Source organism: Apteryx mantelli, chromosome 1 (assembly GCF_036417845.1).
Source record: "Apteryx mantelli isolate bAptMan1 chromosome 1, bAptMan1.hap1, whole genome shotgun sequence".
Lineage (NCBI taxonomy): Eukaryota > Metazoa > Chordata > Aves > Apterygiformes > Apterygidae > Apteryx > Apteryx mantelli.
In genome coordinates this window covers 104,512,840-104,530,941 of record NC_089978.1, presented here as the reverse complement: position 1 = coordinate 104,530,941, position 18,102 = coordinate 104,512,840, and the positions used below count along the sequence as shown (strand labels likewise).

Sequence of the window (18,102 nt, the reverse complement as noted above, 5' to 3'; positions counted from 1 at the left end):
GCCTCAGCGCTATTTGCGCAGCCGCGATAAAATGCCGCGGGGCGGAGAAGCTCCTCCGCGGCGGCGAGCAGCGCCAGGCTGACGGGGCGGGGGGGGGGACACGCGGCACCGCGGCGCGGCGCTTCCCCCGCGGGCCGGGCAGCGGGGCGGGAGGCGGCGCCGGCGGGCGGGGCGCGGCGGGGGAGAGCCCGGGGCCGCCCCGCCCCGGCGCGGAAGGGCTGGCGGCGGCGGCGGCGGCGCGCGGGGCCATGGCGCGGCGGCGGCGGAGCAGCAGCAGCGGCTGAGGGCGGCGCGGGAGCCGCCATGGGCGCCGGGCTGCGGTGCGCCCTCTGCAGCTGCCTGCTGCTGGGCGGTGAGTGGGAGAGGGGCGCCCGGAGCTCGGGGGGGCGGCTGGCGCTGCCCGGCGCGGGGAGGGCTCCCGGCTCGCCCGGGCCGGCGCCCGCCCCCGCTTTCCGCCCGCCGGGAGGCCGCGGCTGCCCTTCCTGCTTGGGGCAGCTCCCTGCGTGCCGGTGGCGGGAGGCCCGTGTGCAAGCGGAGCCGTGCTCTTGCAGGCGTGGCGGCCTCGGTGCTCCGCAGCGCCCGTGCGAAGGCGGCTCTGCCGGCCGGGAGCCCCCCTCTCGCGCCTCCGGAGCCCCCGCTTTTTCTTTTTGGATTCTTTCAGCCCTACACCCACGTCTGCGTAGAAAGATCGTTCGCGGTCATCTTCAGCGAATAATCAATCCGCACATCCGTGTTGTTTCAGTAGTACTACTGGAGCACTGCTTACAAAAATGCTATTTTGGCAACTCAGTGAAAGTTCATGTGCATACCCTGATAGTCACTAAGTCTTGGGCAATAACAAGTCGTTCATAATAAATGATGATATCATAAAGAAAGTACTTACTGGAAATGATCGGTGTTAGCTAATTTTTTTCGTTGCGTAAGCTCAGGATGAACGATAGGTATTGAGGGTTTGACTTAATTGCCAGATTGCACCTAGTGCATATTAAATTCTGTAAAAACAGGGAGAGGGTGAGGCAGGAAGGGAAGAAGGCTCTGTTTATGTTTTGGATTACTGAGAAGTCACGGGAGGAACGCATACTAAAATGTTTGTTTGTTTTTTGATTGCTTCTATAGTATTTGGAATAGTGTCAAAGCCCCAAAATGCAAGAATTATTTCGGTTAACCTTCATAGCATTTTACAGTGGGATCCACCTAGGTTTCACAAAGGAAATATAACTTACACTGTGCAGTTTAAGAGGTAAGGCTGGGGGAGCTGTACTTTTTTTTTTTAATTTGTTTATTTGTAAGCTGTCTCAGAAATTCACATTTTACAGCTGCATGTATTTGTGATGTGTTCCCTCCTTTGCAAGAAGATCAGGAGCTGTCTCTTTCTTTTTACCTTTGAAAGGCTTCTTTTCCGAGCTAAATAACAGGGCAGAGGCATGTTCTACACGTTTTACATCCAGAGCTGTTTTGTACATACTTTCTTGGAGCTGGAAACGCATTTTAATGTTGACTGTTATTAACTATGTGTATGTTTTTCTCTGTCATGGAGTTGTTATCCGCTGTTCAGCAGACTTAGTCCTGCTGAGCATGTCTACGTTACCTAGTCCTTTACCGACACCAGCATTTTGTCCTTTGCCACCAGGGCAGGCTGCTTGTCTGTGCCCTTAGTAGAAATTTCTGATGAACTGCAGCCGGGCAGCTTTTCAGTTGAGTGCCTCTAAACTTAGGACACGTTTTCTGAGGTCTCCTTCTGTCCGGTTTGGTGGGTTGGTTTAATTTTGACTTGGTTTTGCCACTGCGTCCCTCTGAGTTGGTCTTTTCCTATCAGGAAAAGGGTTATGTGCAGATGTGCTGCAAATTCCCTAGCCCAGAGTTAGAGTCCCTACCTGCTTCAGTGCTTGGAAAAAAAAACCCACGTGTTGAGTCAAAGGTCTCACAGTCCTGCAAAAGGTTGAATTCTTTGGGGAAAAAAGGGACAGGAAGTAAAGTTGAGAAGATAGCACCCACAGGTAGGGGTCTGCTGAGGAGAAATCTCCAAACTGATTACAGTTGAAATGGGTGCAGGCCACTGTAGTTGAAAGGAGGTTTTTCTGAGTGCTTGTAGCAATTACATATTGACCACCACATTCCTGGGTAGACATGTGATGCAAAACGAAAAGAGCATTATCTTGTATCGCATGGTTCCCAGTCAGCTCTCATGCATATAAGGAAAGGCTAGGGGCGGTTTTGAAGAAAGTCAGAATTAGACAGCAAAGCCAAGCATAGCAGTATTGTCTAATATTTACAACCTCGTCTAATATCTACTGTCTTGTTGAATCAAGTTTTGTAATCACTGTCAAGAAAAGGGCATTTGTTTTCTGAATCATAGTCTTAATCACTAACTTCACAAAATAATATAGATAAGTATAAAATGCATAATGTGCATGTACATACTACTACTAATGTTTCATATATATTTGATCTGATCTTTCACGTTCATAAGTCGTAATTGGCTGTGTTAACAAATAGATCTGCCACTTTTCCAGTTAATTGAGAGGAAAGATATTTCATCATTTATAATTTATGCATCAGATACTTCTACGCCACTCTTCCATACAGCATCAATTTCCCTAAAGGCACATTTGAAAACTTGAGCACAAACACGGGACTCACAGAGTGCGATGTCTCTTCTCTGTCTGCATATGGAGACTATATTTTACGAGTCAGAGCAGAGTCAGAAAATAAGCAGTCAGACTGGGTGATCATCAGATTTAAGCCAATGGATGACAGTAAGTGTTTTTCTAATCTTCCATTAAAATATTGTCTGCTATTAATGCACCTTTACAATTCAGCTCCATACAAAAAGCTGTAATGTGCAGATCATTGTAAATTTACTTACACTGAACTATAAAATTTTAGTTGGAACGCTTTTCTTCTTCGATGGTAGAAGTAGCTATCAGAAAGCATGGTAGGTTCACTGTTATAGCTAGATGATAGTATTGATATCTGAAACCTCTCTGAGAAGGTTTTAAAAGATGTATATTTTCCCTTAAGATAATGGATCATTTATATTTTTCGACCAAGGAGAGTTTTCCTTCAAGGATTCTGACTTCCTGGATATTTAAATGAGTTCAATTACTTTCTTCTTCATTGCTGTGTTAGGCAAAAGGCTTTATATTCCTGTTTTTTATTTAAAAAATACAACAATTTCACAGGGAAAGTTTAGGTTTTAGTCAATAAATAATCTTCAGTGCACAATACTGCTATTCTCTTAGTGAAGCTTTGCAGCATTGTGTGAGGAATGATTTAGATCCTGGCATTGCCCTGTATTAGTGTCCACAACAGAGATGTTAGCCATGTTGTTGTCATCTGAGCTTGGGAATGGGAGAGTGGTCTTTGCCAATGAACATCCTTTACTTTGTTCATTCTTATTCTGTTCATAGTCTAAAATAATTTGATTTTGCTTATGTAATTAACGTTATCCAAGGTTTTTTTCTCCTCACAGCTTTTAATAGGAAACCATACAGGAGGCTTCTGTTGCACCTCGTCTTTCAGAAACACTTCCTAGAATTTTTTCTTTCTCTCTCAGCCTTCATTTGCTTGAATTTCATCATTCAGTTCCTTGGATTTCAGAGTGTAATTTTACAATTTACAGCCTCATTTTTCAAAATACTTTTATTGGTTATCCCTCTCCCAAAGCAGGGTGTTGAAATAGTTTAATCTGGCTAGAACAGAAGCTTTGAAGCGCAACATTGAAAATGAAGAAAAAAATTATCACATTGCCAGTGTAAGGTTAAGCCAAAAGAAAGTGTAATACAAAGTGTGGATTTCCAGAACAAGCAAACTTGTAGATCATTAACAGAGTTGTAGTTTGACAAACATTTGAAAGAGAATGTAGCCTTCTGATCAGGCTTGGCTTTGAAAAGGCAGCCGATTCATGAGCTGAGAAAAGCTGGATATAAAACTAACTGGAAAGAAAGATCTGGTAGTACTGGCTGAATCTCTGAGGAGGACCTGAGGATTTTTAATGTTGTCGTAGAGAGCTTATCTGAGTAGGGCATCATGATAAAAATATCTAGTATTCCTTTCTTTGTAATCGTTTCTGCCAGTGTGTTTTGTTTTTTTTAAGAAATCCCACACTGTAGTGTTGTCAGAACAGCATAAGAAAACCAGAGTAACTGAGACCTTTACATTATTTTTCACAAGTTCAAAAACATACTCAAGTGTATGATCCAACAAGCAGATTTTCTTAAATTAAGAAGCACATATTTCTGGAGGAATGCAAATTGCCTGTATAGTGAGCTCTTGCTTCCTTAAACACCTTTTAGTGTGGCTCTAGTGAGGTAGAACTTTATTAGAGGCATCTAAGGCAGAGTTGTTCTGTTGGAATAATAGGAGACTTTAATGGAGAGTTCATTGCAGACGCAACTTAGTTGGTGACCCAGCTACTCATGCAATAATTCAGGTAGTGGCACAAAAGCGTAAGAGAGAAAAGCCATTTTCAAAATATGAAAATATAATATTCAGTCTAAGCACCTCAATCAGTAAGACCAGTAAGACATGCAGAAATAATTCAAATGTTTCACTTTTTCAAAGCAATCACAATGAAAGAAACCTTAAAACGCACTTCACCAGAGGGTTTCCTCAGAAAAGACTGGTGTTGCAACTGTTCAGCTCAGAAGGGGAAGTGAGCAATAACAACCTATGCAAATGGTATCACTTCCTCCAGGAGTGACAGCAGCTGGCAAAGGAGAATTGGGTAAACTTAGTATATGGGAAATGTAGTCTGTAAAAATATCTGTTATTTAACTGTAAAAATAAATTCCTTTGACCAGTTCTGTAAGGAAAGGGTTTATTTATCTTTCACCTGTGAGAGGAGATTACTTTCTTCAACTACATAAAATGTTTTGAAGCATAAAACATGAAGTGTCTTAAGTTGCATAAAAATGTCAAATTGAGAACTATGTGAGACTGACTTCTGGTGTTTCTTTTTTCCCCACTATTCTCATATATAGCAATCATTGGGCCACCTGATTTAAAAGTGAAGTCAGAATCTGGGTCTTTGCATGTGGATTTCATAGGCCCTATTGCTGAACATGAACCTGACAAGTGGTCTTTAAAACAATACTATGGCTCGTGGAATTACAGAATACTATACTGGAAGAAAGGCAGCAATAAGGAGGTAACTTCTGCTCACTTGATGTTCTGACTACACTTTCCAGGCATGACTTTGATATATATGGTCTTCTTGGTAAAATGCTGTACTGACGAGTTTCTGAAAGCTAACAATGGTGAAATAAAATACATATCTCTACAAATTACAATGAAATAAAGTCATTACAACTGGTATTCAGAGCAGAATGGCAGATGGTCGTGTAGTTAAACAGTAGCATGGATATAATTTACTTTTTCCATAATCAAAAATAATTGCTATGTTATGAGAGTTTCCTCTCTCAGTTTAGCAGTGCATTTATTTTTGCAGGAGTACACAATGCCATTTTCCCCACCAAATCTGTGTACTTCACACACAAAAGCAAGGGTAAACTTAGAAGCTGTGACATCAGCAGTGTCTAAGAATACGGCAATAAGCTGACCTAAATCCAAATCTCATATCATTTAGGTATTTGTGCTACAGCAGTCTTTGTGGAACTCTGGGCTCTGAATATTACCATGGTTGGTGCCTTGTATTACCTGTGGTCGCCTTCCTCCAGCTTTTCACCTCTTCATTTTCTATTGTTTGTAATTCACTTTCTTCCTTTTCCCCTGACAGATGTGTTCCTCAGCTCAACAGACTTCTCCATATAGAATGCATGGAGAAAGATCATAAAGAATATATTAATTATAGGGTCGTAAGGTTTATTGCATGAAAAAAAAGAAGCATTTCAGCTGTAGATATCAATCACAGTATAATTAGTGCTTTGTACATCAGTACAATTTTCATACAGCAGGGCTTTAGTGCATATTATTCTGATATGTATTTGTTATCCTGAAAAAATCCTTGACATTCAACTCCAGGAGATAAGGGATCCTAATTTCCCAAAAATGGAAAAAGTCAAAAGGGCTAGACAACAGAACTTCTGCAGGTTGTTTTTTAAAGTGGATGGTTGCTCAAGATGTTGAAACATCACCAGCTATAGAGCCTTCTCACCCCTGAGAAAGAGCCTGTTACTACCTAATGGGGCACGTTGTAGTGATTGCTGTAGTGTGCAGCCACCATATAAGTACAGGCACATAACCAATCCTGCGTCTAAACAGCAAGCTGCATTTGCTCTCAGTCCACCTAATAGCTTCCGCAATCCTTTTTCTTTTTTCTTTTTTCTTTGTCTAGATCTTCTGTCCTACGTGCTCTGCCTCAAATTAAATTATCTTTGTCTGTAACAGCACTCTTAGTTGATCTCATTTGGCTGGATAATTGTTTCTGTCTGCAAGCAGATCTCATTAATCACGTCTCTGTCATGCTCTTTAGCCTAATACTTCATTAATGCATCTAGAATCATCCCGTAAGTCAGTGGTATGAATGGTCTCGCATACTAGCTAAAGGTGAAATGAATATTTAGTTAGCAATTATTTTACATAGATAGGGTATTTCATTCTGTCTTTAAAAACCTTATCCACATTGCAGCTATAACTGCTAAGGTTTGTACCACTGAATGGAATATTAATTATTTAGCTAGTCAATTCACTGGACTCATGATTTCCAAATTTTTTGTGTTCTTCTGTGTTGCTAGGTAATTCTCATAGATACTGAACATAACTCTGAAATATTATCTCAGCTGGAGCCATGGACAGTATATTGTATTCAAGTACAAGCAGTTATTCCCGAGTGGAACAAAACTGGGCAACTGAGTCAAGAGGTTTGTGACCAGACAACCCACAACGGCAAGTAATATCTGATGCAGCAGAATGTTATAAACGCTGTGGTGAATTAGGAAACAAGGCATTCAAAAGGAACATCAGTGTAATGTGTAAACCTTTAGGAAAAGGTTGTGTTTCTTACTCCAGGATTGTTCGGTGGTCTATGCACACGCGTCTTTAAAAAATAGAGGAGTTTTTAGAAACTGAATGAAAGCTACAAGCAATATGGCACCTATCACATGATAGTTTACTTCGGCAGAAGCCTCTGAATTCTTCCTCTTCTGAAACCAAGAGTTAAACAGAGCGTAGGCTTTTTGCTGATTCCATTGTATGGGTCTGAATTTCATTTACCCTAAGCTGTATTCACTATCATATGAATGCCTTTGTACCATATATTTATAACTGAGAGAGGAATTGGACCCTGTGTTGCAGCCTGCTTCATTTTGTGGTGACTTTGCCATCGTCTCTTATGGGGCTAGGACATTACCCATGATGCTTTTGCTCTGTGTGATACACAGCAGTTGTTAGTTAGTAATATAAACAATTGTTTTGTTTAGATGCTTTCCTTTTTATATCTAAGGCAGCTGTGCCAGTAAGTACCAAACACTCCTCAGTCCAATTTTTGCTAGGCCTAATCAAAATTGTAGCTTTTAGATTTTTCCTCTCTTGACAACTGGAGAAGCACTTCCATTTCCAGCCGTACCACCTTTGCCACTCTCTATGGAATACAGCAATAGCCACAACCATGGTCAGATCCTGTCATCTTAGCATGGACCTTGATGTCCCTGTTTAAAAGAAAGGATGAAGCCCTAGCCACTGTCTTTTTCACATGCGTAATATGTTTTTCATGTAACTTACACCCTCAGACAACTTGTGTCTCTGCCTCTGAGTTTATACAAGTTATTATGGAGAGGAAGCCATCCGTGCGAAGCCTGGGGAAGCTATAGGGCTAAACTTTTCCTTGTGTATTTTTCCTCATGTACTTTTCCTACACATATATTATCTGCAGGTAGTGCAGTTGAATTGCCAGTGGGTTTTGGTGGTGGTATTTCTTGTTAATTTATGGCTAGGCCAGTGTTTAGCAACTGTAAGCTGGTGTAAAACATTTATACAGTGATTTATTGATACATCTATATTCTCATTACCTATTGCAAAATCCTCATGCATGACAAGAATTTTTAAAAGGCTCAATAGTTTAGAAGTTTACAGATTTTTGTTCTCTGCTGTCTTCACTTTCTTGCCATTTTTACACTTTTTTAAAGAGAAAATGGAAGCCTATACTCCTGGTAGTGTTATCTTTTAGTTCCTATACTCCAGAAACACCAAAGAGTGTATGTATTAGCTCTTCACATGACACCACCTTGTGGGTGGTTGTGTTGGTCTTTTTTCTTTAATCATATGCCTAATATTGCATGTAGAATCACTAGTATGTGTTACTGTAAGTGTCTAAATATGATGGTTACAAGTTCATTTTATTGAAAGCCACCTCAGCCTGCTCAGACTGAAAACTTAAGAGCTAGGACACATGAAGAGCTAAGGCAGAGGCAGAGACAAGTTGACCATGAGCCAGCAATGTGTCCTTGTGGCCAAGAGGGCCAATGGTATCCTGGGTTGCATTAGGAAGAGCATTACCAGCAGGTCGAGGGAGGTGATCCTTCTCCTCTACTCAGCCCTGGTGAGGCCACACCTGGAGTGCTGTGTCCAGTTCTGGGCTCCCCAGTACAAGAGAGACATGGAGCTACTGGAGCGAGTCCAGTGAAGGGCCACAAAGATGATGAAGGGACTGGAGCATCTCTCTTATGAGGAAAGGCTGAGAGAGGTGGGACTGTTCATCCTGGAGAAGAGAAGGCTGAGGGGGGATCTGGTCAATGTGTATAAATATCTGCAAAGAAGGCAGGGCCAGACTCTTCTCAGTGGTGCCCAGTGACAGGACGAGAGGCAACAGGCACAAATGGAAACACGGGAAATTCCACTTCAGCACAAGAAAACACTTTTTTACTGTGAGGGTGGCCAAGCATTGGAACAGGTTGCCCAGAGAGGCTGTGGAGTCTCCCTCCTTGGAGATACTCAGAACCCAACTGGGCACTGTCCTGGGCAACCTGCTGTAGGTGAACCTGCTTGAACAGGGAAGTTGCACCAGATGATCCCCAGAGGTGCCTTCCAACCTCAGCTATTCTGTGATTCTGTTACTCTGGTTTTTTTTGTGTCTGGAAACAAAATGACTTATGTTTGCAGTTAAAATTTTGTAGGCTTAATAAAAGGTTTTTTAATTCTCTAGGAAAAGTCATGTTTTGAAAATAATATGTGTGGAGGGTCATGACAGGGTTAAACTGGTGGAAAGTTGCAAGCAGCAAGCAACAGGAGCCTCAGACAAACGTACCCAAGGACACCAGTGCAGCTGGGAATGATACATCCTGAGAAAGTACAGATAAACTAGCAGAAGCCAGTGGGAACCAAGGTTAAGGGCAAGACAGCCTTTCCAAACAAGTAGCAGAGTACAAGGCGTGACCGCTGCGTGCGTGATCGGTGCAATGACTGGCTCCCTGTGACATAATCTGCATGGTGATTGGCCTAGCAAAGTGTGTCTGTGAAACCACTGAAGCAGCTAACTTTTTAAATATGCTCAGAAATAAATAATAAATGTCTCAGGACGCAAACCCCCCTGAGTCCGTGCCATTCATCCGCCACAAATATGTTCAGAAATTAATAACCACAGTTTTAATATTTTTCTTCTGTTTCTTGCAGGTGTAACGCCTGCATGGATAATTGTCACTATTCTTTTTGGATCCATGTTGACTGTTATAATATTTCTTCCTGTTTGCTTCTTTTCCTTTTTGTTTCTGTATCGACTGACCAAACATGTTTTCTGCCCTTCATATTATTTCCCACAACACTTGAAAGAGGTTTGTTTATTTGTATTCTACCTAACATAGTTAAAATCAACTTTTTCAATAGAACTGCCTGCCTCCCAAAGGCTCTCTGTGCCAAAACTTTTACAGCTTCTTTCATTTCACTTTCTTGCATATGCACCTGATTGTTAGTCATATGTGAAATGCAGACTATTCTGAGGGGGTTTTAAGAGTATATGGAGCAATGCTGGTTATTGGTATGCAGGCTAGAGGAACCCATTCTGTTGTCTGTTTTTATATAGTAAATATTGTGTGTGATAAAATTTGCTCTTCTGTCAAGCAATTTGGACTAAACAGAAAAGTCATTCAAATAAGTAGAAATGATAATGTCATGAACTTTGGTGTAAAAAGGTGAGTGAGCAAGGTACTTTTCAATGTGAGAAGGCTGGTGGAAGTTAGTTCATTTAATGGTTAATTTCTGGCATTACAAGGTCATAAACTTTGCATTAATGTTACCTCGATTTCCCTGTTTTCATCAAGTTCTGTGGCACTACCTAGACACAAAGAAAGAGTTGAGAATTCAGACTTCTTTTTTAAGCATACTGATGTACAATAAACTCTAAAATACTGTCTTTCTGAATTCTTATGCACAGAGCACTCCAAAATATTAAAAAGCTGAACAATTAAAAAATTGGCATAGAGTTTTATACCTAAAACAATTGCATAATTTGTAATATGAAGCCTTATGTGACTTGGAAACAGGATGTTTTCTTTCATTTTAAAGTGGGAGAATAACAGGTGTTAGCATGCAGTTCCTCTTTTTAGATAGTGAACAACTGAGATCTGTCTCCACTATCTCGTTTTAGACTTACAATTGCACATTCCTCTCCTGAAACAAAGTTCTTTCACAAATACAATAAAACTCAACTTAAGCAAAGAGTTTAGCAATGTCTGAAAATTCAAGATAAAACAAGAGCAATGAATGTTAGCTGTTGGGGAATACCACTGACCCTTTGTTACCCAACTAGCAACTTAAATGCTGTATCAGAATCTCCTCCAAGAAATAGGGCTATACAGAATGCTATGTATGGTAAGGTTATCATTCTATACTAGTCTAAGTTTTGTGCGCTTCCTCTTGGGTCTTTCTTTTTGACTCATTTAGAGTTTAGCAGACTCAAGCTTTATAACTGATTTAGCACAAATCTTGTGCTTTAAGTTGAGCACACACAGCAGTAATTTGCTGAACCTGGAACTCAGCTGTTGAGAAGCCAAAACTGTTTTGATTAATACAGGATAAGGCAGAACTTCATTTTACTCTCAGGTTTCTCGCAAGAAGGGAAAACATCTTCATTTTGTGCTACTGGGTGGAACTGGTTAATCAAAACAAATTGACTAATAAAGGTCAGTCATGCTTAACTAAATTGACATTATCAAAGGCAATAGTTTCACTACATTTGAGATTGCTGATTACTGACAGAACATTTCAAATCACAGTTTAATAGACTGAGGCTACTAGTAATAATACTAGTATTTATTTTTTTAATTACAATGAACAGAACTGTTGATAGAGCAGCTTACTTTCTTATGTACAATGTATTAAAACTGAAGGGTCAGGTCATAGGAAGAAAATCCACCTGCACTCATCCAGCTGCCACCAAATAAAATGAACTCCCATGTGAGCTGCCAAAATGAGTGGTTGCCCTATTACTGCTGTGTTAAGTAGGTGTGCTGCTTTTGTGTTGGTGTTCAAAATGCAGTCGTGACATCCTGTGAAGTCCGTGGAGATTCTTGAGTCTGGTTCCATCTTAATAAGAGAAAAGGGAGTGGGAGGAAGTTGTGACATTTTAGTACCAAAATTAAGTCATCTTTCTCACTGAACTACATAGCTCTGCAAATCTCGCTCCATCTCCTTTACTTGCTTTAACAGTCATGGTTTATGTTGACATTTAAAGCCACTTGATGTCTAAGCTAACAACTTTCTGAGAGGGCAGGAGCAATTCACATGTCTCGGAGCTGTTCTACAAATCTCTCAGTAGACTCCTCCTTCACCTACAGTCAATTCACCATTTTTAGTCTTTCTTTCAAAACAAAACCTAGGTACTTTATTTTTTAAAAGTAAAGTTTATATTCCAAAGAGAGCAGTAATCTCAGGGATATATTCTTACAAATACAGGCACTTCTGAATTGATTCCAGGCTTTGCATAACATGTTAAAGTGAGCAGAGAAATTGTCACATTGTCACTAATCCAAAATTTCCAAGGATTGGGAAACCCAACTGATGGGTAGAAAACATTAGAAAAGATATTTCTAAGCAGATATGGTATAGCTGGTGCAGCCTAATTCTCATTTCCTCTTTCTTTCACAGTTTTTGAGCAAGCCTTCTAATGGTTCGCAGTTATTTTCTCCAGTCCCCCAAGAAGAGCAGCATCTTTGTGACAAGTTAACGGTTATTTCAGAAGAATCCAAAAATCAAAGTGAGGAGATTACGGATGAGGCCAGCAATACAACAGAGCAGCTTCAGGACTCCGAACAAGAATTTTCTGACTTAAAAATAGTACCAGCTTCGGAAGGGGACTAAATGCACTCCTCATACTTCACTCAGACTGAAAGAAAAGCAAATAGGCTATTATGTTTATCTTCTGCATACTGCATACTTGAGTAAAAATTCATATGCAAGGTTTTGTACATAGACTTTTCACAGAATCATACTAATTTTTAAAGTACAAGAAACTTGGCTATACATGAAGAATTAAATGATATGTAAATTTTTGCCACCATTTTTACTGCCTCATTCTTATACCTACAACTCTGTTTGCTTTTTAAATTAATATCATAATATATAATACTAGTTAATTTAATTTTGATGTCCTATTTATTGCAAAAGCTAATCAAAATGGCCTACTGTATAAGATTTGTAAAAGATCATATTTTGCAAGGAAAGAGCTGATCTTATATTTTTTTAATGAGAAATTGCCTGTATTTCTTAAGATATCTCTATTGGCATAATCTTTCTATTGGATTTTTACCTGATGCTAAATTATAAAGTTATTCACAACAAGTTGTGCACCATCTTAATAAACCAAACGCAAATATTCAATGTTTTGCATTGCAAGGTGTTATTCATACTTCATCACCAAGGATAATAAGCAGTACACTGCCAGGTAGTCCTCTGCGTTCTGGTACAGTCCCCTGAGCATCTGCCTTGTTATTTCTGTGACTAATTAAATCTTGCCTAATCGACTGAAGTCTGTGGAAAAATTTGTAGCTAAAGCAGGAGTTAAAAGGCAGGATCATTTCATTTATCTATTGATGTACAGTCTCAATTCAAGAAAAGTGAACACAGGCAGGTGTGACTCATGCTACATAATGCACACCTGCATAGTCCTGCTCATTCATATCAAGGCTATGTCCACACCAGTATCAGGGCATATCGTATGACCTTTGCACTGTGCTCTAATCCTTTGAGTGCTGCAATTTTTTTTGTATATCCCATTATATTAAAGTGACAGTGACAGATTAAATTCTGTCAGCCAAAGTGACTTGCTACAAGTGAAATTATGTGTAAAACAACTTGGTATGTGCATTATAAAATTTATAGCTATAGATTTGAGGGGCTTTAATTATAAATATTCACTTTTTTGAGAACTATCACAGGAAGAAAACATGAGGAAAATAGGCACTGATTCATTGCACCACCCAACTATATGTAATATGCAAAAAAAAATTCTGCACTTTTTAATTTTGATCATCTTTTGTTTCAATTAATCATTTGGGATATGGAAATATGCAGAAGCATTTTCATTTTGTTTTTTAAGGCATTATGTTTCACTGATGCTTTTGTCCACTCCTTACAAAAGTTGTTCTGTGAGCACTGGTACAAATGAAGATTGATGTCCTATGCCTGGTACACCTCTCCACTGCAAAAATTCATCTCAGTGTGTTCCCTATTCCTTCTTCCATATTAGCAGCTTCGTCTCTATATTTTTTCTTTTTTTTTTTGGCCTGAAGGAAGACAAAACACACATAGCATAGCTAGTATGGCCTATGCATGTGCTAGTTGGCTGGTCAGCTGCTGTCAGGCAGAAGAGATGAGGATTGAGATTTCCCTACCTCTTTTCCTCACTCTTTTAATAGAGCTGCTTTTGTCTACTTGGCTGCTAATTTTCATGGAAGAGTAGGAATTTATTCTCTATCAAATGTGACTGAAATTTGTCAATAAGTTCAAAGGTTTTGATGAGGGCACAGATAAGGCAGTCCCATGTGCTATGCCACTTTATTACAGATTCATTAGTAAGCCAAACTGGAAAAAAAAAAAAGTAACATTAGTCATTATACCCTTGGCAATGCGGGGATACAGTCTTTAGACCAAAGCAGGAGGAATGTGTACATCTCTGATATTTTAAGATGCTGGCTTCCCCATGTAAAAAGAGGAACTGTTTCCCTTCGTGTCTTTGCTGATACTGGTTGTTGCAGTATCATGTGGGGGAGAGGGAAAGACTGTTTCTCAGAATATTACTTCATCTTTCAATATCTTCAGATGTGGGAAAAGAAAGGATTTGTGCTGACAAGTTTGTTCTACTCTAACTTTTCTTTGATAGGGACGTACTATCTCTAAAGAAACATAGCTGGTTTAAGTTCATGTGAGCCCATCTTTAACTTACTGGCTATATCACCATCAAAAATCTTTATCTAGTGAATTCCAAAATTAAAATTATACCACGATATTCCAGCTGTACCACAACTAGCATGAAATAAGAATGAATTCCCCAACTCTGCTTCTCAATAGGTCATCAAAGTTTCCAGAAAGTCCAGAAACCCGTATAATCCTGACGAATGTATAACCATAATCTTAGCGTGTTCCAGTTGTCTGAGAATGGTAAACTGACACAACTGTTGGACCATAACATTGCTAGTGTTGTTCTAATACAGATAACTTGGTAAATAAAGGAAGGCGGTTGTATGCCATGCAGAACAGAAATGAGGGTTCCAGTACAGAATATATTAATAAAGATCATTCTGAAAGGTTGGAGAGACGTTCTGTGAAATTCTGATTAGGTTATCTGGTGCCTGAAGTCTTATTTCATCTAGGGCCAATCCTGTAGTCAGGGTAGCTTCTAACACTGATGGCTGCTCGCTTGTCTGCTCTCTGTTTCCTCTTATAAACATCCAGCATTTGAGTTTGTGCAGTGTAGCAAAGCAGCGTTTGTATTCCTGTTTATAAAGGAGTTCTGAAGTAATGTTAAATAATGATTTGACCTTGTGGAGGACTATGATTAACGCTTCATTGCTGATGTCTCACTTCTGGTTAAATCACTCAGCTGCATTATCATTATACTATCATTCACGTGTCTCTTAAATGAAGATTATGGTATGCAGATACTGCAGGGACAGGAGATAGAAGCCCCCTAAGTAAAGAGGCTGACGTAATGCATGTACTGACAGAGGAAGCAAAAGAGGGGTAAGGCCTGAAGCTAGTGCATATAGTACCTGAGAAATTTCAACAAGGCTGTTCAACATAGAGTGAAAAGAATAGGGAGGGCTGTGTATTTTTAATGACTGTTAAAAGATAAATTTAGCTTGCTCAGGCAGGCAAGGTATTTCTTGGATGACTCCTATTTTCTTTGCTGTATATGAAATTTGGCTCTTCTGACACCAGAGTGTGGTTTGTGACTAGAAAGACTATAATAAACTGAATTTCAGAGCTCCTGCATGTAACGCTCCTTGAAGACTTTGTCTTGCAGTAAATGTGGAGGGTGTTGGTCTCCAGGCATGATCCACGATAACGCAGAGAACCTGCCATAAACAAACCAGGTTCTTCCTGTACGCACAAAAAGAACATTATGTAAAATTTCAGACACACAACATGAAGAGCAAATACAAAGTACTGCAATAAAGATAGGAAGAATTCACAGCACTATGAAATTATGATTACATGGACAATGAGAAAAAAAAACAAGTATTACACTTAACCTTGGAATTCTCTAATGAGTAGTCACATTAGCGGAGAGGAAAATCTTACCTATGTTTAGACACTAAGTTTTAAAGAAGATCCTAGGAAATCTGCAGATGGGAAACTTTCACATGAAGACAATTTCAGTGTCAAAGGAACACTAACTCACAGGAGACCTGTTCTGTTTTTATCATATCACCAGTATAAAATTGTCCTAATCTAAACAAGGATATTACCAATACCAATTATGCTCATCTACACAAGATCAACAAGTACATCTATTAGGAACACACCGTTACCTCTTGCCTATAAAGGCAGCAAATATAAACCATTTGTGATCAAGCTGGAGTGCTGACCTTCATCCAGGAAAAGCCCTGGCTCGCTTTTCACTTCTGATTCCTCACCTGGGACGTTTTTTGTTTATCTCGTTTCTTACTAAACTGACTAAACCAAGCTAGGCCTTTACTGCCTGCGGCTTTTACTCATGCTTTGCTAAGCAGCTGTTCCTGGGGATATCAATTTTTTTCCAGTGTTTTGTTATTTGATGGGCTAAGGCCTGCTAAATGAGCTCCAGTGAGACAAAAGGGCCACGTGACACGTGAGGTGATACAGGCAGAAACTCTAATTCTGGCCTCATCACGCCAATCCCCATGGCTCCCCCAAATTGTATCCTGCAGAAGGCAGCTGCCTGGGACCCTTCTCTGGAAGAGCCTCTCTTTCCTTGCTGACTATGCAGGAAACTAGGTGATTTTTCCTCTTCGGCAAGGCTAGCCCATACCGATACCTCTCAGACAGCTTGAACTCCTTCTTTCTCTGCAAGGATGTTAGGCGGCGGGTTGTGACTGGCACTGAGGCCAGGCATGGCTACAGCTAGGTATAGCAGTGGTGCTTGGGAGTAATTAAGGCTGACTTTTTCTTTTTAGAGGTCAGCCTTTTCTAAGGGCTCTTAAAACCAGATTTTTTTTTCAGACTGACTTGCAGTTCAGTTTGCATCAGGAGCTGAGCCTTCCTATTTCAAACTGAGTCCTCACAGGGGGGCATTCACAGGGGAGAGCCTTCCTGCCTCCGCCAAAAAAGAGAAGCTACAGGATCCCTTGGGATGTGTCAAGCTTGCCCACAGGCCTGGGGGGCAAGCCGTAGCTCTCCGTGTACTGCCCAGGCAGTACATGGCACCCACTGCCCCTTTGGAGAAACAATAATTTAGAGAAGAGTTGACCTTGAACTAAGCTGGTGGAGAATATGGTGAAAATGAATGAATAAAATAGCCAAACCTCTAACCTATGTGTTATGACTTAAAAATGCAAAGTACAGGAGTGTGTTGCTAATTCTGGCACAGTCTGCCAGGGTTTTTGGTGAAGTAATCTGAGTAAAACAGACTACCCTGAAGGCCTGGGTGTCACTGGAAAACTATTTTACACGTGAAATGCTAGCAAGAGCAGGAGGATTAAGGCACAGTGAAGTGGAGAGAAAAGAGGGGGAACAGCCTAGGCCTGTGGTGAACAAGAAGGATCGTAGAAGAGGGCACTAAGGTAAGACAGTAAGAGAAGGAGCAGGAGTTTAGAGGGTCCAAGGAAGTGGAGTGAGGCTTTTAGGGAGAAGGGAGACATTGGAGCCCACAGCCAAGCAAGGTACTAGAGATGAGATCACCCGTCAGCTCCAGGTTTTCCTCTTCCCTCTCCATGCTGGGATCTTCAGAGACTTCCCTCCCCTGCATGGCCCAGAGACATCAGGGAAGGTTGTCTGGCTCCGCAGTGCAAGTCCTCATCTGTGGGCTGGCCAGAAAGAGTCCTGCTGAACAAAATAGTCTGGAAAGGCACAAACGGCTTTCAGAAACTCTACATCCATGACAAACTGTAGAAAAAGCTTGTAAGTAGTCTCTTCATGAGAAATACAGTGTAAGAATTTCTGGGTTTAAGTTCCTCAAATTTTTCGGAAGCAGGTTGGGAAATATCATCATTACTTAGCAAAATGCAGTTTTCCAATAGTTATCTGCTATTGAATGAGTGGTTATAGAGTGTCTGTGCAAGGCCATGCTCTCTTCCTTGATACTGCACTGTCATGAAAAAGGAAGGTGAAATTAGTTATTTTTAATTTATAAAAAGTACTGTGAATAATCAACAGGCTCAGCTGGCTGCCTGCATGCAATATACTGGAAATTGCTCATTTGTACTTCCTAATACAGAGTTCTCTCTTATTTCTTGCTCACAAATTGGATTTCCTTAAGTAACCTTTGCATGCTTTCAAGCAATTACTGTAAAAGAGCGAAGGCATGGAACGATATCAAAAAGACAAATGAGATACCACTGGGGAAATACCATAGAGGAGATCCTGGCTCCAGCTACATTAATGTGAGTTCACTAATGCTAGGATTTCATCCTGGAGAAAGCACCAGACCAAAGAATCTGTTTAACAACTTTCAGCTCTTCCATTTTGCCATTGACTTTGACATCATATAACTGATATACTGCCACTCATTTCTGC

General features: G+C 40.5%; 1 protein-coding gene across 2 annotated transcripts; it reads left to right on the top strand.

Annotated features, from left to right (window-relative positions):
* Positions 1-227: 227 nt before the first annotated feature.
* On the top strand, positions 228-12,768 carry IL10RB (interleukin 10 receptor subunit beta). Of its 2 annotated transcripts, none has more exons than XM_067299157.1 (7): positions 228-352; positions 1,117-1,240; positions 2,587-2,756; positions 4,983-5,149; positions 6,696-6,846; positions 9,568-9,725; positions 12,037-12,768. In XM_067299157.1, exons 1-7 carry the CDS (start codon positions 304-306, stop codon positions 12,247-12,249), a joined length of 1,032 nt encoding a protein of 343 aa, XP_067155258.1. In that variant the 5' UTR covers positions 228-303; the 3' UTR covers positions 12,250-12,768. The 2 variants fall into 2 exon arrangements, with proteins under 2 accessions (XP_067155258.1, XP_067155250.1); XM_067299149.1 differs by having other exon boundaries at positions 2,560-2,756.
* The last annotated feature ends 5,334 nt before the right edge of the window (positions 12,769-18,102 follow it).